This window comes from Camelus ferus, chromosome 12 (genome assembly GCF_009834535.1).
Source record: "Camelus ferus isolate YT-003-E chromosome 12, BCGSAC_Cfer_1.0, whole genome shotgun sequence".
Lineage (NCBI taxonomy): Eukaryota > Metazoa > Chordata > Mammalia > Artiodactyla > Camelidae > Camelus > Camelus ferus.
Window position 1 is genome coordinate 7,857,205 of NC_045707.1, and position 23,968 is coordinate 7,881,172.

Genomic DNA, 23,968 nt, shown 5'->3' on the forward strand with positions numbered 1-23,968 from the left:
TTACCAGCCCCTTTTCACAACTGAGGGAACAGCTGCTCAGGTGGGTGGAGTGACCTGGGGGCCTATTACAGCGCAGGGCTTGTGGGTTCAGAGCCAGGTCTGCAGGACCGCGCCAGGTAAGCAAGCTCTCGCTGTGGCGGCAGGCCAGGGTGGGGGGCTCCAGGGAAGCAGATGCCCTCATCCCTACGCTAAGGTTTTCGGCTGTGCGCTGAACTGGCCGTATATGGCGTGTGGCTGGGCAGACATGGCTGGAAAAGGATATTTTTGTGAACTGGGAAAATGAGAAGTCAGAGCCTGTTAATAAGCTTTAAATTAATCAGGCCGTTTCACGGTAACTGGATCACAGAGGTCATCAAAGAGCCATGGGAAGGAAGGGAAGTCCACGATTAGTCCAAGTGGATTCATAAAATCAACTTAATTCATAAAAGGCAGACTCTATGCGCTGTGTGTGGGAGTGTGAGAACGTGTGTGTAATTGAACGATAACGATTTCCTCTTTCTCCAGCAGTCTCGGGAGCCCATTTCGACAGCGGTGAGATGGTCCTGGAGAACGGACTTCTCCTTTCCTGCTGCTTCTGTCAACTTTCAAGAGCTCCCCAGGAACGCCCACATTTATGAGATGCTTAATTGCTATTACTTCTTTCACTGGTTTTAGGACGCAGACATAGCTCGTCACAGAATGTTTAACCTTTCCCTTAAAACACCTTCTTTCTGCCCATTTATAAAGCAGCTACACTAAAATGCCCAGATATTCAAATTTCATTAGCACAGCATTAAAAGATTCCCATTGCTCTAGACTTAAGAACTTTTTTAAAGGGTTGTGACAAAGTGAAGTCTGTCTTCCTTATGGATTTACCATAAGTTATGAAGAAGCAAATTAAAATAATATCTTTTCATTAGACGAAGCCTTTGTTTTTCAAAATGAGGAAGGGCTCTTAGAATATTCATCAGCCCCATTTTTAATAGATTTCCCAAGTATGTTTTATTGTTACAATTCAATTTGGCAATCATTTATACTTAAATTCTATCATTCATGTTAGAAACTGCTAACCAGTTTAAGGGGTGTATTTTGCAATAAATATTAAACGGTGGTAAGGAATCTAGGTTTCTGGAAAAGCATAAGTGTGAACGCAGGTATGTGACAGCTGAGTGGCAGACGGGTTCACTGGGAGGTGGAGGTCCTGGGTCCTTCCCCCAGGACGACCACTAAGTTTGTGGGTAACCCGAGGCGAGTCCCCAAGCCTCTCAGACCTCAGGGCTATCATTTCTAGAATTCATAGGTCAATTCAGTAATTCCTAAGATCTCTGCTTGCTCTAAAATTCCCTGACTCTAATCACTGTGTTTCTAGTTAGCCATGTTTCTTATTTAAATCATAAAATATTTAAATACTCATTTAGTCAACAAATATTTACTAACCACCCACCCTGCAACAGGCACCGTGGTTTTCATACACGCTTGTGTTTTTGCCTTCGTTTACCTCTCAGAAGGATCCGGCTGTTGCTGTTCCTCTTTTTGAAAATGTTCATTGAACAGCTGATTCTTTGGAACGAGCGCTGGAGAGGCAGTGGGCGGGCCATTAATTCCTATGCACGCCAAGAGCTTCTTGTAAAGGATTCTTCCTGAAGCAACATCCTGAAACTTACTGCAGAGTCTGAATTTTTTAAATAATTAGAAAACATCCGTTAGAATGGCTAAAAGAAGACTGACCCAACTACGTGTTGGCAAGGATGTAACTACAACTCCCCGCCATCACTGGTGGGAAGCAAAATGGTGCAGCCACTTTGGAAGACAGTTTGGCCATTGAACACACACTCAACGGAGGAGCCAGCCACTCCACCCCTAGGCACTTACCAAACAGAAATAAAAATGTATGTCCACACAAAGACTGGTACAATATGCGCAGCATTATTTGTAATAGCAAAAATGAAATAAACCAAATGTCCACGACAGGTGAATGGATCCACAAAGTGGGGTAAGGCCACACAACAGAATGTGACTCAGTCACGAACAAGAACCAACAGAGGATGCACGTAACAATGGGCGTGAATCTCTATGTCATTACGCTTGATGAATAAAGCCCGACAGAAAAGAGAACAGTTCGTACGCTTTCATTTCTATCACATCCTAGAAAACGTAGTCATCTGTATGACATGGCTGCTAGGTGGGCGGGAGAGGTGAACTGCCAAAGGCCATAGGAGCCTTTTGGGGGTGATGAAAAAGTTCAGTATCTTGACTGACAGCTTGTGATGGGTTCATGGATCTACACACATGATGGAGTTCCTCAGAGCGTGTCATTTAAGTATATGGTTTATTGTCTGTAAGAATACTGCAATAAAGATCTAACAAACGTAGAATAAAGAAAAAATTTAACTGGAAATTTGGGTATGGAATTATGGAAGTCTTTTATTGGAATTTGGAGTGTGCAAATATTTGAGAAAAACATAGGAAACCACTATTATGCAGACTTGCTTTCTTTTTCAACATTTTGCTTGTTAATATTTTTCTCATCATAAACATTGCGTGTGCTCAGTGTTGCAAACTTGGTCAAGCCTGAGGCCCCAGACAAAATCCCACAGATTCGTTACAATGCACAAGGCTGTAGCACACAGTAGGTGCGGGTGTGAGCCCCGGAACCAGCTCTCGGACCTAAGAGAAGGTGGCCGTTCACGGGGACGGGTCTGTGGACACTTTCAGGGCACAGTGAGGACGCAACTCTTTTCACATGAATACTAGGCATCCTTCATCTGTCCCACCCCAAGTCTCTCGAGCATGTATAGCGGACCTTTTGGAGGCTACGTGCCATGTGACTGTCCAAACTCCGACGACCAACAGAGCGCGTGCACGTGTAGACTGGGTTCTAACACGCCCTAGGGCTGCGGGAACGTGCGGGGCACACACGAGGAGCTACAGTGAGTTTTCAGAGATTAACTCAGTTCCTTTTTTTCACATTGTTTCTATTGAAGGCCATTTAAAGGGCGCTCTCTTGCTGCCATCACACAAGGAAGTGATAAGGGAAAGAAACTTCACTGAAGTGAAGACTGTCAGAGCAAAGTGAAGATACGTCACTGTCGTGGGATCTAAATAGAAACTGACTTCTTTACCTTCACTTCTTCTCACACAAAGGAAAAGACAATCAGTGAAGCACTGTCATATATATGACGGCCTGTCTGATATACGTATGAATTTGGACTAGACATTACTAACTAAAGGAGCTGGACATGCCGATAAAATTACGCAGGGTGAACCTGGCTTAGTCTGTCTCTGACTCCCATCCTGCGGGTAGACCATACCTGTAAATGACTTTGTCATCTGACTCAAACATATTAGCTGACCTTCTTTACAGCGTTTCACTAGCTCCTGACTAGCTACCTTTGGCTACAGCTGCTATAGTCTCTAACCTCGTCATCATCCGATGAATCGTTATCTTGAAACCCCAAAGGTTCCCCTGAGCCGACAGGAACACAAGCAGTGAGTCCGCTCTCACGTGCGGCAGCAAAGGTTCAACGTCTCCGTTTTAACTTCTAACACAGTAAGGACTGACACAATACTCCAAGCAACAAAAACTCTTTAAGGTCCTCAGTAACCTTTAAGAGCATCAAAGGGTAAGAAACACTGGGCTGGGGCACGTCACCCCTTTGAGGCTTCAGTGTCCTCACACATAATAAAAGTCCCTGCCTCAGAGGATTACGGTAAAAATTACATGCAAGGATGGACCGAAAGGTCTTAGCACCGGGCCGGCATGCTGTGTGTGCATGTGCTCAGCCCTCTGTGGCTGTGACAGCAGTACCACGGTATCAGGGTGACACACGTGGAGCCAGGAGTCAGAGCACGAGCTCGGAAACCATCCTTCGCTCAGTAAGCACTGGCAACGGTCCTAACTGCGGCAGGAAACGCTGCTGCTGCGAGGTGATGAGCCCTGCACCTCATCGCTACAATGGTGAGCGGAGCAGAGCGACGCCCCCCTCGTGGAGCTTCAGGGGACCGGGAAACTGTTCACTCCAACCAAGGGAACAGATCATCCAAGAGCCCAGAGGCAACAGAGAGCTCGGTGCTTTCAAGAAATAGGAAGCGGTTCAGCCCAGCCAAGCTGAGCCCTGCAGGACCAGCCGCAGCAAACGTTTATTCAGAGCTTGCTGTGGGCTTGGGAAAGGCTTTGTGCCTATTTGATCTCATTTGATCCTTACCGCAACTCTCAGAGTGGTTAAGTACCTTACCCAAGTTCACAGCTAGTTAAGGGCCGAGCCAGGATTGGAACCCAGGCAGTCCGGCAGCAGAGCCCAAGCTCCGGAGAGGTTCGAGGATCCTGAAGGGCTGGGAAGCCACTCTCTGCTAAAGCTTCAGGGTATTTTCCTAATGGCAAGAGGACATCCAAGTGCTTCAAGCAGGGTGATTATCTTTGTGGTTTAGACAAAGACTGGCTACACAAGGGGGAACAGAAAAGAGAGGCTTGCATCTCAAATATCTAATTGCCTACCCGTCCAGCCCACCAAAGTGCATTCATTCACGCCCTCACTTGACACTTAAGAAGCCCTCCCTGTCCACAAGCCGGGCACTGCTCCGCCCCGAGGTACCGGGCTTCGGGATGAACAGACAAAGTCCCTGCACTTTACAGCTTTGACAAACAAGAGCCATGAAAATGGAGCTGGGTGACAGGTGGAGAGTAACTGGGAGGTGGGGGCGGGGTGGAGAAGGCGGTGAACGGAGTGACCAGCCACTGTGTGCTGACGTGTCACCAATCTCCCCTCCAAGTTAACGTGTCCAAAACAGAATTTCTGATGTTCACCGCTGAATCTGTTCCTCCCACAGCCTCCCCCATCTCACAGGGTAATCTGAGTACCCAGGTGCTGGGGCCAGAAGCTTGGCCTCACCCCCGCTCCCTTCTCACCCCATCCCACTCCGTGCCCCTGGCTGTGCTCCAAACACATCCTGGACCTCCAAGTGTGCTCATGACATCTATTTCTGGAAGAACCACAGAGACAAAGTGTCGCTCCATTTGTGGGGCAGGGGGGTGGGCAGGGAGGCGGGAGGTGGGTTCTTGTTACACCAAACTGATTTCCAAAGAGGCTTTATCACTCACACTTCCACCTGCACACGTGAGAGGAGCAATTTCTCCACCTTCTTGCTCTATCTTTTTATGTGTTTGCAAATTTGCATTTCTTCTACTTCAAGTGATACCTAATGTAGTTTGTTTTTTTTTTTTTTTTTTTTTTTTTTACTTCTTAACCTACATTTGAACAAAGTGATGGCAAGTCTTGTGCTCAGAGCCTTTGGCAGAGACATCTCATCAGGATTTAATCATACTGTTTTCATGATACCCAGTCTAGGGTAACCTCTTTATAGCAAGTGATGCTGTTTTTACGTGTACGGTGATGAGAAAAGGCTGTTTGTTTGTTTGTTTGTTTTTAACAAATTAATATAATTCAGGAAAAGAGGGGTTGATATAAAGAAAATAAAATGTACTAAGGTAGAACACAAATGCCTGAAGTCTGGGTGACAGCTTCCTTTTTATGGACAAGTAAACAGAGACCCCAAGAGGTTCTCTTCTCTTGCCCTAGGGAAGTTGCTCCCAACTTTAACAGTTTCTCAGGCTCCCTCTTCCACCTCCAACCTCCCCCTCAGTGGATGATCTGGCCTCCCCTGCCCTGAGAAAGGAGAAGTCCTGAGGGCGGGGCTCCTTTGTTAGCCCCTCCCGGTCTCCTTCTTGTCCCGGCTCTGTCTGCTTTTTCTCCCCAGATTCTGGTTCTAGTCTCTGGCTTTCCATTAATTTCTCCTCCCAGCCCACGGACAAGCGCAAAGCATGCCTGTGAAGCAGGGGAGTCCCTTCTCAGCACTGTGTTCTCCCGCCCCACAGGAGCATCAGCATCGCAGGCACCTGCTGGCCCCACCCCTCCCAGCCCCGCTCCCCGCTCAGCCCACCTGCTTCCTCTGCCAAGTGTGACCTCGCTGGCCTCCTCCTGCTCCCTGGGACTTCCTCCCCCTTTGCCTCAGGCACTGTCGTTCTGTCCTGTCACCCTGACCAGCCGGGGCCCTGGCTATCCGGTGGCATTCTGCCAGGTCCTACCCGAGGCCCTCTCACCCCAGACAGGCTACCGTCTACCCCAGACAAGTGCTTGTTTAGGGAAGGAACACACTGTCGGTATGATGAGGATCCTGGAGTCTCATCTCCACCCAGGCTCCTCTCTGAGCCCCGCGTCCTTCTGGAGTCTTTCTCTGGTGTTTTCACCCCAACTGGCTTACTCCTCCTGCGTTCCCTAACCGCCAGCGGCACTGCCTCCCAGCTGCCTACTCGAGCAGCCCCTGCTCCATCACCTCCTCTGCCATCACCCTCCGCGTCCAGAGTCACCAGAGCTGTCCTTCTACTGCCCAAACCCACCCCAAAGTAGCTGTGCCCTGCTGCTGTCCTCTGCCACGCCCTCCTTTCGAGCCCCTTCCTTTTCCTTTCCCCGTAGGACATCTGCTCCCCTCACAGGAGCCACGTGCCAGGCTCCGGTCCCCTGCGGCTCTGCTTCTCAACCACGGCAGCGCAGCGGCACCTGGCCCAGCCTGGGGATGGGGCACGGGCACTGGGCTTTCCAAAGCCCTGCAGGTGGCTCTCAGGCGTAGAGGACAACCCTGCCCGCCGGATGGAGCCAGCTCCTCAGTGCGGAGCAGACAGTCCTGCCTGCCCGACCCTGCCTGACCCTGCCCGTCCCGCGGCCTCGGGTCCGGCCGTTCCTCCCCTTCACCGTCTCCTGCAGAGTGACATCTGCAGAGAGGGACCGCCCCAATGGGCGTGCCCCTCCACGTGGGGCGTGAAAGGGACACCAGGCGGGAGACCCATGGGGCCTTCGGGACACTGCTCTCTTCTTTCTCCTAATATCCCTGTCCCCTTCCAGCTGCAGCTCGTCCACCACAAATTAAGCTTTAAACTAACTGAAACAAAAATGTAATTCAAGTCACTGCTTATGGGATGGCTGATCATGGCCAGACACCCTGGGAGGTAAAACAGTGTCACGATTAAGAGCACCCGAGGCATGGAGACCAGAGAGGGAACCGGGCTCCGCTGCCTCCACCTGCATGACTCTGAGCAGCTGTTTAACTTTCCAGGCCTCCATTTCCTTGTCCACGAAAAGGAGTTGTAACAGCTGCCTTCTATGCTTGTGCTGAGGACTGAATCATAGAGCACACACCAGACTCTCAGCCAAGGTCCAGGGGTTAGTATGGACTCAACCAATAGTAGCTGTTATCAGTATGACCTAGTAACACTGCAAAAATACACAGAAAAAGATTTCAAATTGTAAGACAGACTTTATGGAAAATGTGGCATGAGTTGTCACCAAAAAACTTACTTTACCAGATGTTCGGTTGTTAAAAATGGGCAGAATATGCGCATGATTTTCCTGAATTTATTTCTCCCAATGAGCCCCGTGTCTCCGAGGTCATGTGACCGTAGCATATTGTAGAAAGCTTGTAGATTCTTACTAATCGAGTCATGAACAATTTCTTCCACCTAACATAAAAAACAAACACATTTACCAAGCTGCACGTGTGTAACCTGGGCAGGGCGGCTAGCACCCTGAGGCCACGTAGGAAAGGGTTACTTACTGAGTCCCACGCCTGGAGGAGAGGCGCCTTGGTGTCTTTACAGGAGGACGTTCTGCTTAGCTGGTTGGGAAAGAGAAGACATGTAACTAGAAAGCACTCATACAGGCAGCAGGGGCTTTGGAGGCAGATGGACTTGGACTGTCAGCGTTGCCCCTGATGGCCGATAGCTGTAGACCTTGAGTAAGCGTGTCTGCCCACCTAATTCCCACCTGAAAATGGGGATAATAAAACTTAACTTGTGCTTATTGAAAAGAGTATTATAAACATGAAAAAAATTTATCACCTAGAAATTAATAAAAGCAAAGTGAAAGAAAAATGACACTTTTGCCTGTCAGAAGGGCAGAAATAACGGAAGCACACTGCCCGAGTGGACAAGGGGTAACATTAGACAGGCCGACAATCTGCAGACTCTAGAGTGGCGGTGACTGCGTCTGGGAAGCAGCTGGGGAAAACTCACTTCCACCGTATTCGCTTCTGCAGATTTCGTGCTTTGTACTTCCATACATATATTCTCTTTTAAAATGATTAAAATAACTTAAAAAATAATAAACACATTATTTGGCCCAGTAATCCCATTTCTAGAAATTTATACTACAGAAATCATCATGGGGTGATATAAAACAAGCAGGCCCTGCAATATTCATTATAGCAAAATTTATAAAAGGAGGAAAAATGAACACCCAGCTTACAAGAGCAGGGAACAAACACTCTGTGTCTTCTAATATTCTACACCAGGGTCTTTACTGACACTAAATGTCAGCAAGAAGTTAATAAATGACAACAGACTAAAAAGTCATCAATTATATGATCTCATTTTAAAATAAAACAGGTATCATATACGAAAGTATATCTCCAGCTCATCAGATTGTGTGTGTTAAATACATGCAGTTTTTATATATCAATTATACCTCAATAAAGCTGCAAAAAATAGTCTGTGTGCGCAGGTATAAGGGCTTCTAAGTTTACACAACAAAGTATGAGTGGGTAACAATTCCTTAGTGTTAGACTTAGTGGTGATTTTAATTTCCTTCTATTTGCAAACCACTGTGTTCTAATCTTTCTAATTCATTTGTTAATGTTAATTATTCACTCAACAAATTGCTTTGTGAGTGTGCCTGGCAGAGGGCTCTGCCCTGCAGGTACGATGGCAGTGAAAACACAGAATGACAAAAGTGTGACCCAGTGACTGCCACAGATGTGAGGTTAATGACTGCAAGACAGGGGTCATCAGAGGTGTGGGGGGCGGGGAGCCTGGGAGGCGCTGGTGCGATGAGAGCTGGAGAAGGGCCTCCCTGGACACAAGGAGCAGGAAGGGAATCCTGGCAGGAGCTGCAGGTGCCAAGGTTGGCGGAGGGAGCCTGAGGGGAGCCTGAGGACCTGACTGGTGGTGGCGAGGAGACCCTGTGAGGGGCAGCAGGGCTGGACCACATGGTACCTCATCAACCACATTGGGAAGTTCTGCTTTGTCCTACGGGTCCCAAAGCCACTGGAGGGTTTGAGCACTGAGGCTGCCAGGATCTGATTGATGGTAACAAAGATCACATTGCTGGCCACGTGGAGAGCAGATTGCTTCAGTGTCTATATTTTTGCTTTTAAAGAAAGTAAGATGGCTACATGCAGGGAGGATGTGACAGTCAGAGGTAATGATTTACGAGAGCTAACACAGGGTCTGTCCCACAGCAGAATTCTGGAGAAGTTGCAGTGGTTGGTTTCTGCATGTGAAAAGAGCCCTGGGACCCACTTTTGAGTCAGAGCTGAAGAAGGACCGAATGACAACGGTTTCGGATGTGCACAAGGTGGGCATTAGGGAAATTATAGTATTAACGAAAAGCTAATCTGTACCTGGTAAAGAAAGTCTTTAACAAACATTTCAACAAGAGTCTGTTAATGCCTATTGAGTGCATTATCTGAAACTGAGCTGATTTTTTTAAAGTTCTTAAAAAATGTAAATGCTAATTGCTATTGAAGGTATAGAAGTATTTCTAATGATAAAACTATCAACTTTTCATCCCAAAGAAACAAAAACAAAAAGCAAGTGTTGGTCACTAGAGGCAATAAGCAGGTTTTTTATTTATTTTTATTTTTTATTGCAAGAGCAGGGTGACTGAAGGGCTGTGAAAAGAAGTTACATCTGGCACATAAAGGTGCCGTCATTCAAGGAAAGGTTTTCAGAAATGCCAAAGATCATCTTTTCATGAGGTTTAGAAACTAAAAGTTGAAATCAAACAACTTTTAAACACTTAACTCTTGCTTAAGATAAAAATTAACTCAGCTGAAAAAGTGAAGTCACTCATTTATTTAAACCACCTTTCACCTGCATCTTTTATTTCCCTAAGCATGCTTTAATTTCCCGCCATAAACAGAAAAGCAGACATGAAGTCATGGTAACGCTCACCTTAGGGGTCTCCTCAAGCAGCTCCATGAACGTGCTGGCGCTGACCCAGCCCGTGCACCCAGGGTCAAGCGTGTGCATTAGTTCTTTGAATTCTGAATCACTTATTTTTACAACCAGGCAATTCAGAATATGTCGCAATTCTTCCCCTGTTATCCGTCCATCAGGTTTCTGAGCATGAGAATATATAAGGGAATTTTAGGGGGGGGAAAAAAAGGAAGGAAAAGCATTACATGTATTTAGCATCACTTAATAAAGCCTGAGTTTTGGCCAAATAGAATGATGCTTTGAAATACGAATACGTCAACCGATGATTATGTAACTTGTGTGCCAAGAGCAGTGGTGGGGGAAGGGAATGCTAGAACTTTGCAAGCGCAGGTCCTACGACGTTCTCTGTCAGAACAAGGCAGGAGACGGCTCCACGTGAGGAAAGAGGCTGATTTTGTGGGCAATGGCTGACCCTTCTCCTAGGACAGGCTGAAGGCTGGCTGGCAGAGAGAGCTTCAACCAGTCCTCCTGCCCCAACTCCACCTGAGGGACACGTGGCTAGGCCACATGGGGCGTAGAACTTCCTGGAAATTCAATTACAACTTGCCAATTTACTAAGAATATTAATTATACTTGTTTTCACTACCACCAACCTCATCAATTACATAAATGGACAATTATTTAGCGAGAAAAATTTCAGCCATGCTGCATAAAGAAAACATATTAGGAGCAAAATACTGTGAGGCAACTTTCTTCCCCCAGAATAAAAAATTACCAGTAAGTGAATTGAATATCAAAATTGAGAGAAACTGTTTACTGGAAAAGCAGCGGAAATAAAGAACCCCACTTCCTCACAGAGAGATATTGTGGATATTAATGTGACTAAAGACTTATTCAGTGATTAAGCAGTGTATAAATGTCAACGATGATTTGGGGTCCAAAATCTGAAAAGGATACAAGGTTCTGTTGGAGAAAATTAAATAATATAGAGGATGCATGCGTGCTTGCTTTCTGGTTTGGGAGTGATAATCTTTTAATGTCCAAAGAGGTATCACTGATAACTAATTTTTACGATTTTCAGTAAGTTGATAGCATTGTGCCACCATCATCACAATCTAACTCCAGAATATTTTTGTCACCCCCAAAGAAACCTTGTGTCCATTTGCTGTCACTCCTCACTTCCATGCCTGGATAATTCATGCGAATAGAATCATACAATACATGCACCTGTATGCACCTGACATCTGGCTTCTATCACTGAGTACGGAGTTTTTGAGGTTCGTCCATGATGTGGCATGGATCAGCATTTTGTTCCTTTTTATTTCTGTTATTACTATTCCATTGTATGAAGTGGCACATTTTGTTCACCTTGCCATGAGATGATGAACATTTGGATTGCCTCCATATAGAAATTGTGAACAATGTTGCTAAGGACACCTGCAGGCAAGTCTTTGTGTGGACATGCTTTCCTTTCTCTTGGGCAGATACCTAGGGGTGGAATTGCTGGGTCCCATGGTACATTTCTGTTTAAATTTTAAAGACACTACCATGTCATTTTCCACAGGAGCTGCACCATTTTACATTTCCACCAGCGTATGAAAGTCCCAGCTCTGCAACCTTGCCGACACCTACTGTCGTCTGTCTTTCTGACGGTAGCTGTCCTAGTGGTGTGAAGCGATACCTCATTGTGGCTTTGATTTGCATTTCCCTGGTGACTAGTGATGTTGGGCATCTTTTTATGTGCTAATTGGCCATTCCTATATATTCTTTGGTGAAATGTCTATTGAAATCTTTTGCCCATTTTACAAATCGGGTTGTCTTCTTATTGAGTTCCAAGAGTTCTCATATATTCTAGAAGCAATCCTTTACCAGGACTACATGTGTTCTCCCAGCCTGTGGTTTGTCTTTTCATTTCCTTAATGGTATCTTCTGAAGCACAAAAGTTTTTAATTCTGATGAATCCAATTTATAGATTTTTTTCTTTTACAGATCATGCTTTTAGTGTCTAAGAAATCTTTGCCTAACACGAGGTCACAAAGATTTATACATGTCTTCTAAGACTTTTATCGTTTTAGCTCTTTTATTTAGGTCTACAGTCCATTTTCAGTTAATTTTTGTGTATGATGTACAGAAACGGTCTCATCTTTTTGCATATGGATATCCAGTTGTCCCAGCACTGTTTGTTGAAAAGATTATCCTCTCCCTTACTGAACTGGTTGAAAATTAACTGACCATAAACATAAGGATTTATTTCCATACCTTCAATTATGTTCCATCCACCACTAAGTCTATCCTATGCTAGTACCACAGTCTTTCTTACTGTAGATTTAGCCTAAGATTCAAAATCTGGAAGTTTAAGGACTCTAACTTCATTCTTCTTTTCCAAAATTGTTTTGACAATTCTGCAACCTTTGCATTTCCAAATGAATTTTAAGATGAGTTTTTCAATTTCTGGAAAAAAAAAAAGCCAGCTGGAATTTTGATGGAGTTTGCACTGAATCTCCAGATCAATCTGGAAAGAAGTGCCACCTTATAATATTGAGTCTTCCAATCCACGAGTATGGACTGCCTCTTCATTTATTTTCCTCTTCTTTTCCTATTTACAGTGTTTTATAACTTTCATCACACAAGTCTGGAACTTCTCTTGTGAAGTTTATTCTTAGGTATTTTATTCTTTTTAGGCTATTGTGAATGAAATTGCTCTCTGAAGTTGATTTTCAGGTTGTTCGTAGCTAGTTTATAGAAATATAACTGATTGCTGTATATTGATCTTGTATCTTGTAACCTTGATGAACTCACTTATTAGTTCTAGCGGATTGTGTGTGTGCATTCCTTAGAATTTTCTGCTACCAGATCATGTTGTCTGTGAATAAAGACAGTTTTACTTCTTCCTTCTGAATGCGTATGCTTTTATTTCTTTTCTTTCCTGATTGCACTGTCTAGAACTTCAGTACAAGGCTGACAAGAAGTAGTAAGAGCTGACATCCTTGTGTTTTTCCCGATTTCAGGGGAAAGTATTCAGTCTTTTATCATTAACTATGCTGTTAGCTTTGGGTTTACTACAAATGCCCTTTATCAGGTTATGGAGTTTCCCTTCTATTCCTGGTTGGTTGAAAGTTATCATGAATGAGTGTTGAATTTTTCAAATATTTTCTTCTGTGTCCGTTGTCATGATCACGCAGTGTTGTCCTTGTTTCTGTTAATACTGTGTGTTACACTAACTGATCTTTTGGAAGTTAAACCAACCTTGCAATCCTAGGATAAACCTCACATGGTCATAGCATTTAATCCTTTTTACACTGTTGCTGGATCCGGTTTGCTAATATTTTCTCGAGAATGTTTGCAGCTCTGTTCATGAGGGATACTGGCCAGTGGTTTTCTTTTCTTGTGATCTCTTTGTCTGGCTTTGGCATCAGGGTAATATCGGCCTCAGAGAATGAGTTGAGAAGTGTTTCTTCCTCCTGTTCATTCTGAAAATTTGTAAAGGATGGCTATTTAAGCAATCTTTGTGGTCTTCAGCTGTAGAGAATTTGCACATTTTCTGTCAGATACATTTCTAGGCATTTGATTTTTTTAAATATTAGAAAGGATATTTTAAAACTTCTTTTTCTAATTGCTTGTTGCAGTTTATAGAAATATTATTGATATTTCCTTATTGACCTTGCATCGAATGAACTTCTCAATTCTGTTATTAATTCTAATATTTTTGGAAGGTTCTTTTGGACTTTCTACTTATGAAATCATGTGAGCAGCAAATAATAACACCGAGAAATAAGAGTAGGTGAACAGGCAGGGGACAGATTGTTTCTGGGTGTCGGAAAGTGAGCCACAGCTGATTCAGATGTAAGTGATCAGGCTGCCTGGGTCACTTGGGAGAGGGGGTGGCAGCGTGTGGAGGCAGCACACGCAGCTACGTGGGATGTGTGACTCGGAGCAGGTTTAGAGAGTCTCCTAATCAGTCTGCGTCCGTCTCTACAGCAGGAGGGGGACCTGTTTCCCCTGGCTGTCCTCTGTGGCCAGGCAAATGCCATCCCTGCCCACTCCCGGCTCTCCCTCTCTGTCTCCTTCTCCTTTCAGGTCCCAGAATGTCGTGAAGACCCAGATAAATGGTCAGGGGTTGGGGGTGGGGACAGGTGTCCCAAAGCGAAACCACACACTCTGCCTGTCTAAGGTATCTGATGGCTGTGGCTCTTGTGTGATTCTCCAGAGAGTGAGCTCATCCCGGGCAGGGACTTCACCTTATTCAGCTGTGGTTCAACCTCAGTGCCCACAGCCGGGCCTAATGTGGGGCGGGCACTCAGTTCCTCGCCTTCTTACGTGGGTGTTGATCAGGCTGTTTGTCGAACATCAGTGACTGTTAAATAGTCTGCTGTTGGGAGTAGTTGGCATTAGTGGAGATGAAGGTTTCACTATTTTTAATTAAATTACTTCTTCAACACACTGACAGAGCTGAGGTGGGCAAACACACAGAAGCCTTCACTCATCTTTCCTGCACTGGCGGGTCCCTGCTCTGGAGCAGCTGGTGGGGATCCCGCCCCCCCCCCCCCCACTAACGAGCTGGGAGCCTCAGGCTGGTCACTTAATCCCATGCTCCCTTTCCTGAGCCAGGAGAATAAGATGAGAAGAGCAGAAAAAGACAATGACAGTGTCCACCTGATGGAGGTGCCGAGAGGCTGAGGTGAGTGAACACCAGAACGTCACCGAAAACAGGGCCTGGGCCCGGGAAGCGGTCACTGTTGTCCGCTCTCAGAGGACAGGTCGTGTTGGCCTAAGGATTAACTGCAGCAGGTACACCAGCCAGCGCGTCTCCCCCAGGAAGACAGGACCCCGAATCTCTGAATCTACACAGCGCAGCGGCATTCTAGATGGACAGATGTGTGGGGCTGTGGCCTCGAACAGAGAGCGAACCCCAAACCCTGAAGTCCACCCCCAGGCGGTGTGGGCTGCCCCAGGGCACTGCCCCTTGGTCAGTGGGCTTTGTAAGGTCGGCACTGAGGCCAAGAAACTCCTCATTTGTACACGCTCATGTCTGAGTCTGAGGCAAAGTAATTCACTGTACTCCTGGTTATTCTCTGGAGACTCCGTTATTGGACGTGCTCTGTAAACCCCTTGGCAAATGTTGCTGTGCACCGGGAGCCTCCGAACCCTGCTGTCTAAAATCAGTGGTAAAGCAGGACTGGGCGCTAACAGTTAAAGCAGTTGCAAATTCATGAATAAGTCTCTCTCTGCAGTACAATTAAACAATGAAATAGGCTATTTTGGAACTAAGAAAATGGTCCCGTTATGGGTTACAAGTCAGTTATGGACCCAGAAACTCTAGGCTGGGGAGTGGGAGGAAGGGTCAGTTGGTCTGGATTATTCCTGAATTAAACAGCTAATGAAGATCGGTCACTCCATCCTAAACAACCTCGTCACACACGGCTCTCATCTGCTGGCATTTATCTTACTGTATTGAGGTAAATTTTATGTCTTCTGTCTTCCCAACTAGACCCAGCTCTTGAGGTCACGCTTTGTATCCCTGAGCACTCGGAGTCATTCCCAGCATGTAATGGGAGCTCAAAACATGTTTGTTGGATGGATAAATGAATGAATATAGTTTTTACTGGCCCCATTTTATGTGCTAGCATTCTTTGAAACAATGAGTTTTTCACCCGAGATGGGTTTCAGAACCTTACAGCATTGATGATCAGCAGTGCTTTCTTCAAAGACACATAGTGATCTTCATGTCTAAGTAACTTTGTGATGACGTTTTCCTTGTGAGACTGATTTCTAGAGTTGATACTGCAAGAGAATTAAGAAAAACACAGGAATGAGATTATGTTCTTGAATTTCGCTCCTAATGCAAAAAAAAAAAAAAAAAAAATCGCCCTAACAGCAACGATAACAGTGCTTTATTTCTGGACGGCTTCCCTCCCTGAACATGTGACGTGCTTGTGCGGGCCCGTCTGTCACTCGCTCAGCGTGACACCTAGTAAGGGAGCCAGCGTGGCTGCAATTCCCACAGGCGTCAGTGAGCTTGGTTGTGCCATCGCCCTCCCCTTCCTGGGCCGGTAGCTGTGACCAGTCGTCTTGCCAATCTGTGCCTTTGGTCTCAAAAAGGGCCAGGAAAAACGCCACGATCACTGCTGAGCCTAACACTTGCCTGTAAGCTGAGGCCTCCTCACCCACGTGGTAATTGAGGGCACACACTTCCAGCTTTGAAACAGTGAGGACGCCAACTTTCACAGCCTCTCTCCACCCCCCAATGACAATGGCCACGACCACTGTGACCACCTATAGCATCAGGCCCCTCCCCGTTTCTTCCCTGTTGCTTTCACCCCCTGAGCTCCGGTCCAGGATGTGTCCTCTTGAAGGCCTCTGATCGTCCACTCTGGAGACCTAAGCCAACTCCCAGAAGGACTCTGATCAGAAAGGGGGCTGGAGAATCTCATATTAATATACTCCTGTTGGCCTCCCTTTTCAGTGTTTAATTAGACAGGCTGACATTTCCCACTAAATAAAGAATGAAAGGGCATCGGCCTGACTGCTGACCGACTCTCAGATTGTGTAGGGGATTTTATTGCTGCATCTTTACAGCTACCTTAGCTTTTCCTAGTTGTGGGAAAACATATAACGACCACTTCGAAGAAACACATAAAGTGGCAGAAATGCTGAGTCTGAGTTCCTCCTGCGACTTGTTACAACCTGGCTTTTCTGACAACCACAAGCACTGACAAGAGTGGGCACTTTGTGCATCAGTTTTGTCCACCGCGAGACCACTGATGCGGGGGCTGGGTAGTCCTCGAGTGCGTGGGGTCGGGTGGGGAGGCCTGTCCTGCGCTCTGCAGGATGTTCACAGCATCCCTGGACTCCACCCCAGCCGCGACAACCAAAAGCGTCTTGTGACATTGCTAAGATTATCCCCAGTTGAGAATCACCGTTGTAAAGTAAATAAAATTCACAGTTTAATTCTTACAGTCTTGGGCAAGGTGCTGTGACACAAGAAAGTTGTAAAGGGATGGAAGTAACTTCACTTAAGAAATTAACTCACAGAGCAGCGTCCCAGGAACAGAACGTACGGGAGCGCAGGGGCTCCGAATACCTGGAAGGCTGGTAACCCGGGCAGTTCATTAAATATTCACAAATCCCCGAGACAGGGATAGGACCCCGTGAAGTGCACATTAACTCTGTGGTGTATTTCACTTTACAGTAGAGCACGGTGCTTTCAACGAACGTGCCCAGGTTATAACGCCTGCCTTTCTCTTTAAGATTTATACAGGGCAATCTATGCGGGGTGCACATCAACATAAACAAAGTAGTTCTGAGAGCAAAAGTCTAAATTCTAAAATGTCATATTATTAAGTATTTTTTTGATGTTTGGGGGCCCCACCACAATTTAAGTGATAATATAAATCTGAAGTTATAATAGACATTAGAATGAAAACAGAAATAAGGGCCCTCAAGGCAAATAATCCCTGTGGCCCCCAGTGTCTGCACCACCCAGAGAGTGGCTGGAAAACACGCTAGCATATACTGCTCCTTCTCACATAACACTTAACAAACATGCGTTTATCCACAATTTTGCAAGAACACACGTAGCGCTCAGCGAGCGACGCAGGCAGTGTGGGGGGTGCCTAGCCCACCTCCACAACTCACTGAGCATGTGACCTAGTTAAGACCCCTTATAGCCTTATTTTTTCCATCTAGAAACTGGAGTAATAATTATACCTTGCTTTTGGTTTAAGGCAATTTTAAATAAGAAAAATATATGGAAAATAATTTATAGACTAAATCAGTACGTAAAAGTTGGTAATCACTCAGTGAAGGCTAATTTGTCACTCAAGAAATGAAGAAAAAGCAATTCAGATATTCTTCAACCTTTCACATATTCTGACATGTGTAACCAAAATTTAGTTCACTTTAGTTCAGGTTTGTTACATACCTGTTTCTTTTTGTCAGGGGAATTTTATTGCTAGCTTCCAACCACTGAGGCTCATACAATGATGTTAGAAATTGCTTCCAATTGACTTTGGTTGTGGTTTTAAGTCCAAATCTGATTCAAAAAAATCAAACACAGTATTTTTTTCACATTTTTTTCTGTAACACTGCATAGATTAGATGCTTAATATTGAATTGAAAATGGCAGGAGTGAATCTGTATGAAGTTTCATATCCAAGGCAGACAAAATAATTTGGTAAAATAGTGCTACAAATTGATTTTTTGAAAGCAAGGAAAAATCAAACTGATTACACATCTCCATGTCTCCATATTCCGTTAGCAGTAACATACACTGAAGGAAGAAACAAAGGGAATTGATTAAAATTCTAATGTCCGTGAAGTAATTTTTTCAAATTCATCCTTCAGAGAGCTCAGTTACAGTGGCAGGCAGAGTAAAGACCCCACGATGTTCACCTTCTAACCCTGGGATCTGTACCGATGTGAACTCGTGTGGCAAAAGAGGCTTTGCAGATATGAGTAAGGGTAAGAACCGTGAGACGGGGAGAGTGGTCTGGGTGATCCAGGTGGGCCCAGAGTAATCACGGGAGTTGTTAAAATCATTTTTCCCAGCTGCAGCCAGAAAAAGATGTCACAGCAGGAGAAGGGTTAAGGAGATCCAACACTGGTGACACTGAAGGTGTAGGGAGGGGGCCACAAGCCAGGGAATGCAGGCAGCCTGGAGAAGCTGGAGGAGGCAAGGAATGGGCTTGTCCTCTGAGCCTCCAGAAGGAAAGCGGCCCTGCTGACACCTTGATTTTAGCCCCGTGAGACCCGTGTCGGGCTTCTAAGTTACTGAACTGTAAAAGGATATTATTTGTGTTGTTTTAAGCCACTGGAAGTGCGGTAATAGAAAACTAGCATAGGATTTAGAGTCTTAGTAAGGATAATTGGAAACATTTCAAAAACAAATTGCCAGAATGTTCTTCTAGGGCAGTCTACCCAGGCAGTGAAAAGAAAGGCAAAAATAAACAGCCCAACAGTCACAGGTTCCTACAGCCCTTCCTTCCGCTCCTTCCTCTGTGCGCTCAGCCCTCGGGGAGTCAGAAACCGAGTCTGCAGCATGAGGAAGGAGGGAGGTGCAATGGGGGACAGAGAGGACAAGCCAACTTTGACCCTTTTATTCTTGCCCGCAACAGGGGAGGGAGCACCACCCACATTTAAATCAAGTCTGCAGCTGTATATAAAACAGATAAACAACAAGGTCCTCAGTGTAGCCCAGGGAACCATATTCAGTATCTCCTAGTATCCTATAATAAAAAAGAATATAAAAACGAATATATGTGTGTATGTAAATGACTGAAACATGATGCTGTGCACCAGAAATTGACACAACATTGTAAACTGACTCTACTTCAGTAAAAAAAAAATACTATCTGAAATATTTAAAAATCACTTGACAGAGTTAACAAAGGAATGGAGAAGCTAGAGAAGAGAGTGAGTTAACTTAAATACACATCAACAAAAACCATCCAATTTAACAAACACAGAGTAAACATACATTTATAAAATGAATAGAGACATAAACATAAGACAGTCTTAGATACATGCAACTGGAATCACAGAAGGACAGGAGAGAAAGAATGGGGCAGAAAAAATATTTGAAGACATAAAGACCAAAATTTCTCCCCAATTTTATTAAAGATACACATTTACAGATTTAAGATGCTCAACACACACCAAGCAGTGTATGCCTGAAAGAGGCCATGCCAAGGCACGTCACAGTTACAAAGCTGAAAGTCAAGTTCAAAGGGTGAATCTTGAATGTAACAAGAGAAAACGTACTCATTACATACATTAGGACAACAGTTTAACATACGACTTCTCATTCCAAAACAATGGAAGCCAAAAGGAGTGGAACATCACATAAGTGCGAAAAGAAAGAAGTTACCCACAAGTTTTCCATCTAAGAAAATCTCATTCAAAAATGAAGGAGAAATAAAGACTTTCCTAAATAAAAGAAAATTAAGGGAACCCGTCTTCAGTACACTTGTATCCTAACTATGGAAATTCTTCAGGCTGAAGGAAAATGATAGCAGATGGAGAACTTGGCTCCTCAGAAGGGAATAAAAGGAGTATCAGATGTAGTAAATAGCTGGAAAAATACAAAAGGCTATTTTTTTTTGCCTTTTTCTTCTTAATTTCTTTATAGCTATTTAAAGCAAAAAACAAACAAACAAACAAACAAAAAACCCACCCCATTATTTTGTGAGGTTTATAACATAGGTCAATATAGGTAGACATAATACATATCTACCCATGGTATAAAGGACACAGTGGGGCAGGATGTAGACCAATATGCTTACATGGGTTCTACGTTTTATGTGAAACGGTACAGTATTAACTGTATGTAGACTGGCAACAGTTAAAATGTATACCATAATCAACAGAACAACCACTGAAAATTATGCAAAGAAATACATCTAAAAAGACTCTACAGAAATTAAAATTAAATTCCAAAAAATTCTAATAATCTAAAAAGAAGGCTAAAGAAAACAAAAAGCAAAATGAGAAAAAATGGGAAACTCAAATCCAAACATATCAATAACTATTTTAAATATTAATGTACTAAATGCTTCAACTAAAAGATAGAGATTATCAGAATAGATTTTTAAAAAGCAAGATCCAAATTTATGCTGTCAAAAAAGAGATATATTTAACTTAAAGACACAGGTTAACAGAAAAGGATACTACCTTAAGCCATGTGATCAAGGTCAGTATCAATGGTGACAAGTCATATTAATACTATGCACCCTTGATATGATGTAATGGGAATGGTACTTTACCTCTGTGGTCTTCCTCCACTATCCTAGTCCAATCAGCGAAATCCCACTTGAAGGACATTCTATAAAATATCTGACCAGTAATCCTCAAAACTCACAAGGTCATCAAAAACAAGGAAAATCTAAGAAACTGTCAGGACCAAGAGAAGCCCAAAGACACATGACTACTAAATGTAAAGGGGTATCCTGGAAGATATCCTGGAACAGAAAGAAGAATATTAGGGGAAAATTGAGGAAATATGAATAAAGTATGGACTTCAGTTAATAATAATGTGTCAATGTTAGTTCATTTATTGTAAAAAATGTACCACACTAATGTAAGATGTTAATAATAAGGGAAACTGCATATGGGATATACTGAAACTCTCTGTACTACCTTCATGATAATTTTGTAAATGTAAAACTGTGCTAAAATTAAAAAGATATTTTAAAAAGGAATATTGAGGGAATATTATGACTAGTTTTATGGCAATACATTTGATAACTAAGATGAAATAAAATGTGTTGAAAAACATAAATTACCAAAAATGACCCAAGAAGAAATAGAAAACGTAAATATAGTTCTACATTAATTTTAAAAATCAAATTTGTGATTTTAAACATTCCCCAAAATGTTTACTTCAAGCCTAAATGGCTTCTCAGGTGAATTCTGTCAAACACTTAAGGAAAATAATAGTAATAGTAGTAGTAATAATAATAATAATAATGCCAGTCAGAAAGCAGAGGGGAAGGAGACATTTCCCAACATGTTTCCCAAGGCCAGTGTTACTCTGATCCCAAACCCAGAAAAAAATTTTAAAAGAAAAAGCAACTTTAGATAAATACCACCCATGAAAAAACTACAAAATAAAATCTTAACAAATTTTAGCAAATAAAAGCAAACAATATATAAAAAGGATAATATATCATGACCAAGTGGGGTTTAATACCAGGATGGAAGGTTAGCTTAACATTTGGAAATCAATCAATGTAACTCACAATATTAATAGAATAATGGAGAAGAATTACATAATCATCAGAACAGATGCAGAAAAAGCATTTGATAACAATCAGCATCCATGGTTTAAAAAACTCAGCACAATGGGAATAGAAAGGAAAATCTCTTAACCTAATTAAGGGATCTACAAGAAACCCACGGCTAACAGCACACTATGGTGTAAGGTGGAATGGTTACTACCTAAGATCAGAAATAAGGCAAGGATGTCTAATCTCGTCATTTCTACTCAACATTGTACTTAATGTCCTGCCCAGTAATATAAGGCAAGAAAAAGAACTAAAAGGCAAACAGATTGTAAAGGAAGATGTAAACTTGCCTTTATCTGCAGGCAGTGAAAAACAATAGGGAATCTACAACAAAGGTATTAGACCAAACTAATCAGGGGATTTCGTAAGGTCACAGTCAATATTAAAAAATCAACTGTATTTGTTAGTATTAGCCTTGAATTTTTTAAATTCCATTTATATAGCATCAAAAAATAAGAATACTTAGGAATAAGTATAATATGTGAAATACCTGAGCATTGTAAACAACAAAACCTTGCCTAGGGAAACTAAAGACTGAAATTAAGTGGAAAGACGTACCATGTTCATGGAGTGGAAAACTGAATTACACACCCGATTTCAAAACTTGACTATTTAGCTATAGTAACCAAGACAGTGTGGTACTGATGTAAAAATAGATGCATGCTTACATATTCTGGAAGAGATTAGAGTCCAGAAACACACTCACACTTACATGGTCAACTGATTTTTGACAAAGGTGCAAAGTAATTCATTAGTAAAATGACAGCCTTTTCAACAAGTGGATACCTGTACAAAAACAGAATGAACCTTGGCCCTTACCTCATACCATACACAAAAAATAACTAGAAATGGACCTAAATGTAAGAGCTAAAATGACTAAACTTCTGGAAGAAAACATAGGATAAAATTCTTGTGCTACTGGGTTAGGCAAAGATTTCTGAAAATGGACCACCCAAAAATTTCCCATAAAATTTTTTAATTGATAAAATGAACTTCATCAAAATAAAAAAAATTGAACTTCAAAAGACAGAGTTAAGAAAATGAAAAAGCAAGCCACACTGAAAGAAAATATTTGAAAAATATGCATCTGACAAAGAGCTCATATCCAGAATATATAAAGAATTTTACAAATCAATAATAAGAAAGCAAACAATCCAATAAAAATGGACAAATGGCTTGTATGGATACTTAACAAAAGAAGATATAAGAATGGCCAATAATCACAGGAAAAGAGCCTCTATATCACTAGCCATCAGGAAAATGCAAATTAAAAACAGAGACATTCATTCCCCAGCACCTCCATTAAAACAAACAAACCAACAAACAAACCGAATCCCCTCTGACACACACAAAAATTTTAAAAATAAAAACAGAGATAGCTCTACATACACTAGAATGGCTAAAATTAGGAAGACTGGCAGTTCCAAGCATTGGTGGGGACGAGCAGCATCTGGAATTCTTACACATTGCTGGTGAAAATTGCGAAATGACACAGCCACTTTGGAAAGTAGTTTGACAGTGTCTTATAAATTTAAACACACTCATCATACAATCCAGCAGCCTTACTACTATGTATTTTACCCAAGGGAAATAAAAACATTACCCACACAAAGACTTGCGTGTGAACAGTTCATAAGCGGCATCTTCCATGATGTCCCCAAACTGAAAACAACCCAGACGTCTATCAACTGCTGAGTGGCTGAGCAAACTGTGAACTATCACTACCATGGGATACTACTCAGCAGTAAGAATTAATGGAGTGTTTAGATGTGCAACGACACGGACAACTCTTAAAACCTGGAAAGTGAAAAAATTAGTCAAACAACGAAAGACTACATATGTATGATTCCATTTGTGGGAACCCTGAGAAATGGAAAACCACAGCGACCATGACAGAGAGCAGATCAGTGGCTGCTGGGGCTGAGGGTCACGGGAGGGACTGCTTACTACATGCAAATGAAGAATTTTAGGGCAATGGAAGTGTTTTCTGTATTGACTATGGTCGTGGTTACTAAATATATACAATTGCCAAAACCCATTAAACTACACACTTAAGGAAGAATTTTATTTTATGTAACTTGTACTGGGGTAAAAAATATTTTTGAAACATAGAAAATAGGTCAAAGGACCTGAACAACAATTATTCCCAGAGAAAGAACATAACACGAAAATCATGCAAACTCAATAGCAGTCAAGAACACGCAAATCAAAACAACAAGGAGAA

The 23,968-nt window shown here is 43.1% G+C and overlaps 1 protein-coding gene across 1 annotated transcript in view; it reads right to left on the reverse strand.

Moving 5' to 3' along the window:
* The window catches only part of EFCAB6 (EF-hand calcium binding domain 6), a 207,689-nt gene that overhangs the window by 98,365 nt on the left and 85,356 nt on the right, over window positions 1–23,968 (reverse strand). Inside the window, 6 exon segments of the mRNA XM_032492388.1 lie at window positions 1,478–1,651; window positions 7,329–7,489; window positions 7,585–7,644; window positions 9,980–10,147; window positions 15,640–15,745; window positions 17,886–17,996. Coding sequence (XP_032348279.1) covers window positions 1,478–1,651; window positions 7,329–7,489; window positions 7,585–7,644; window positions 9,980–10,147; window positions 15,640–15,745; window positions 17,886–17,996 — 780 coding nt within the window.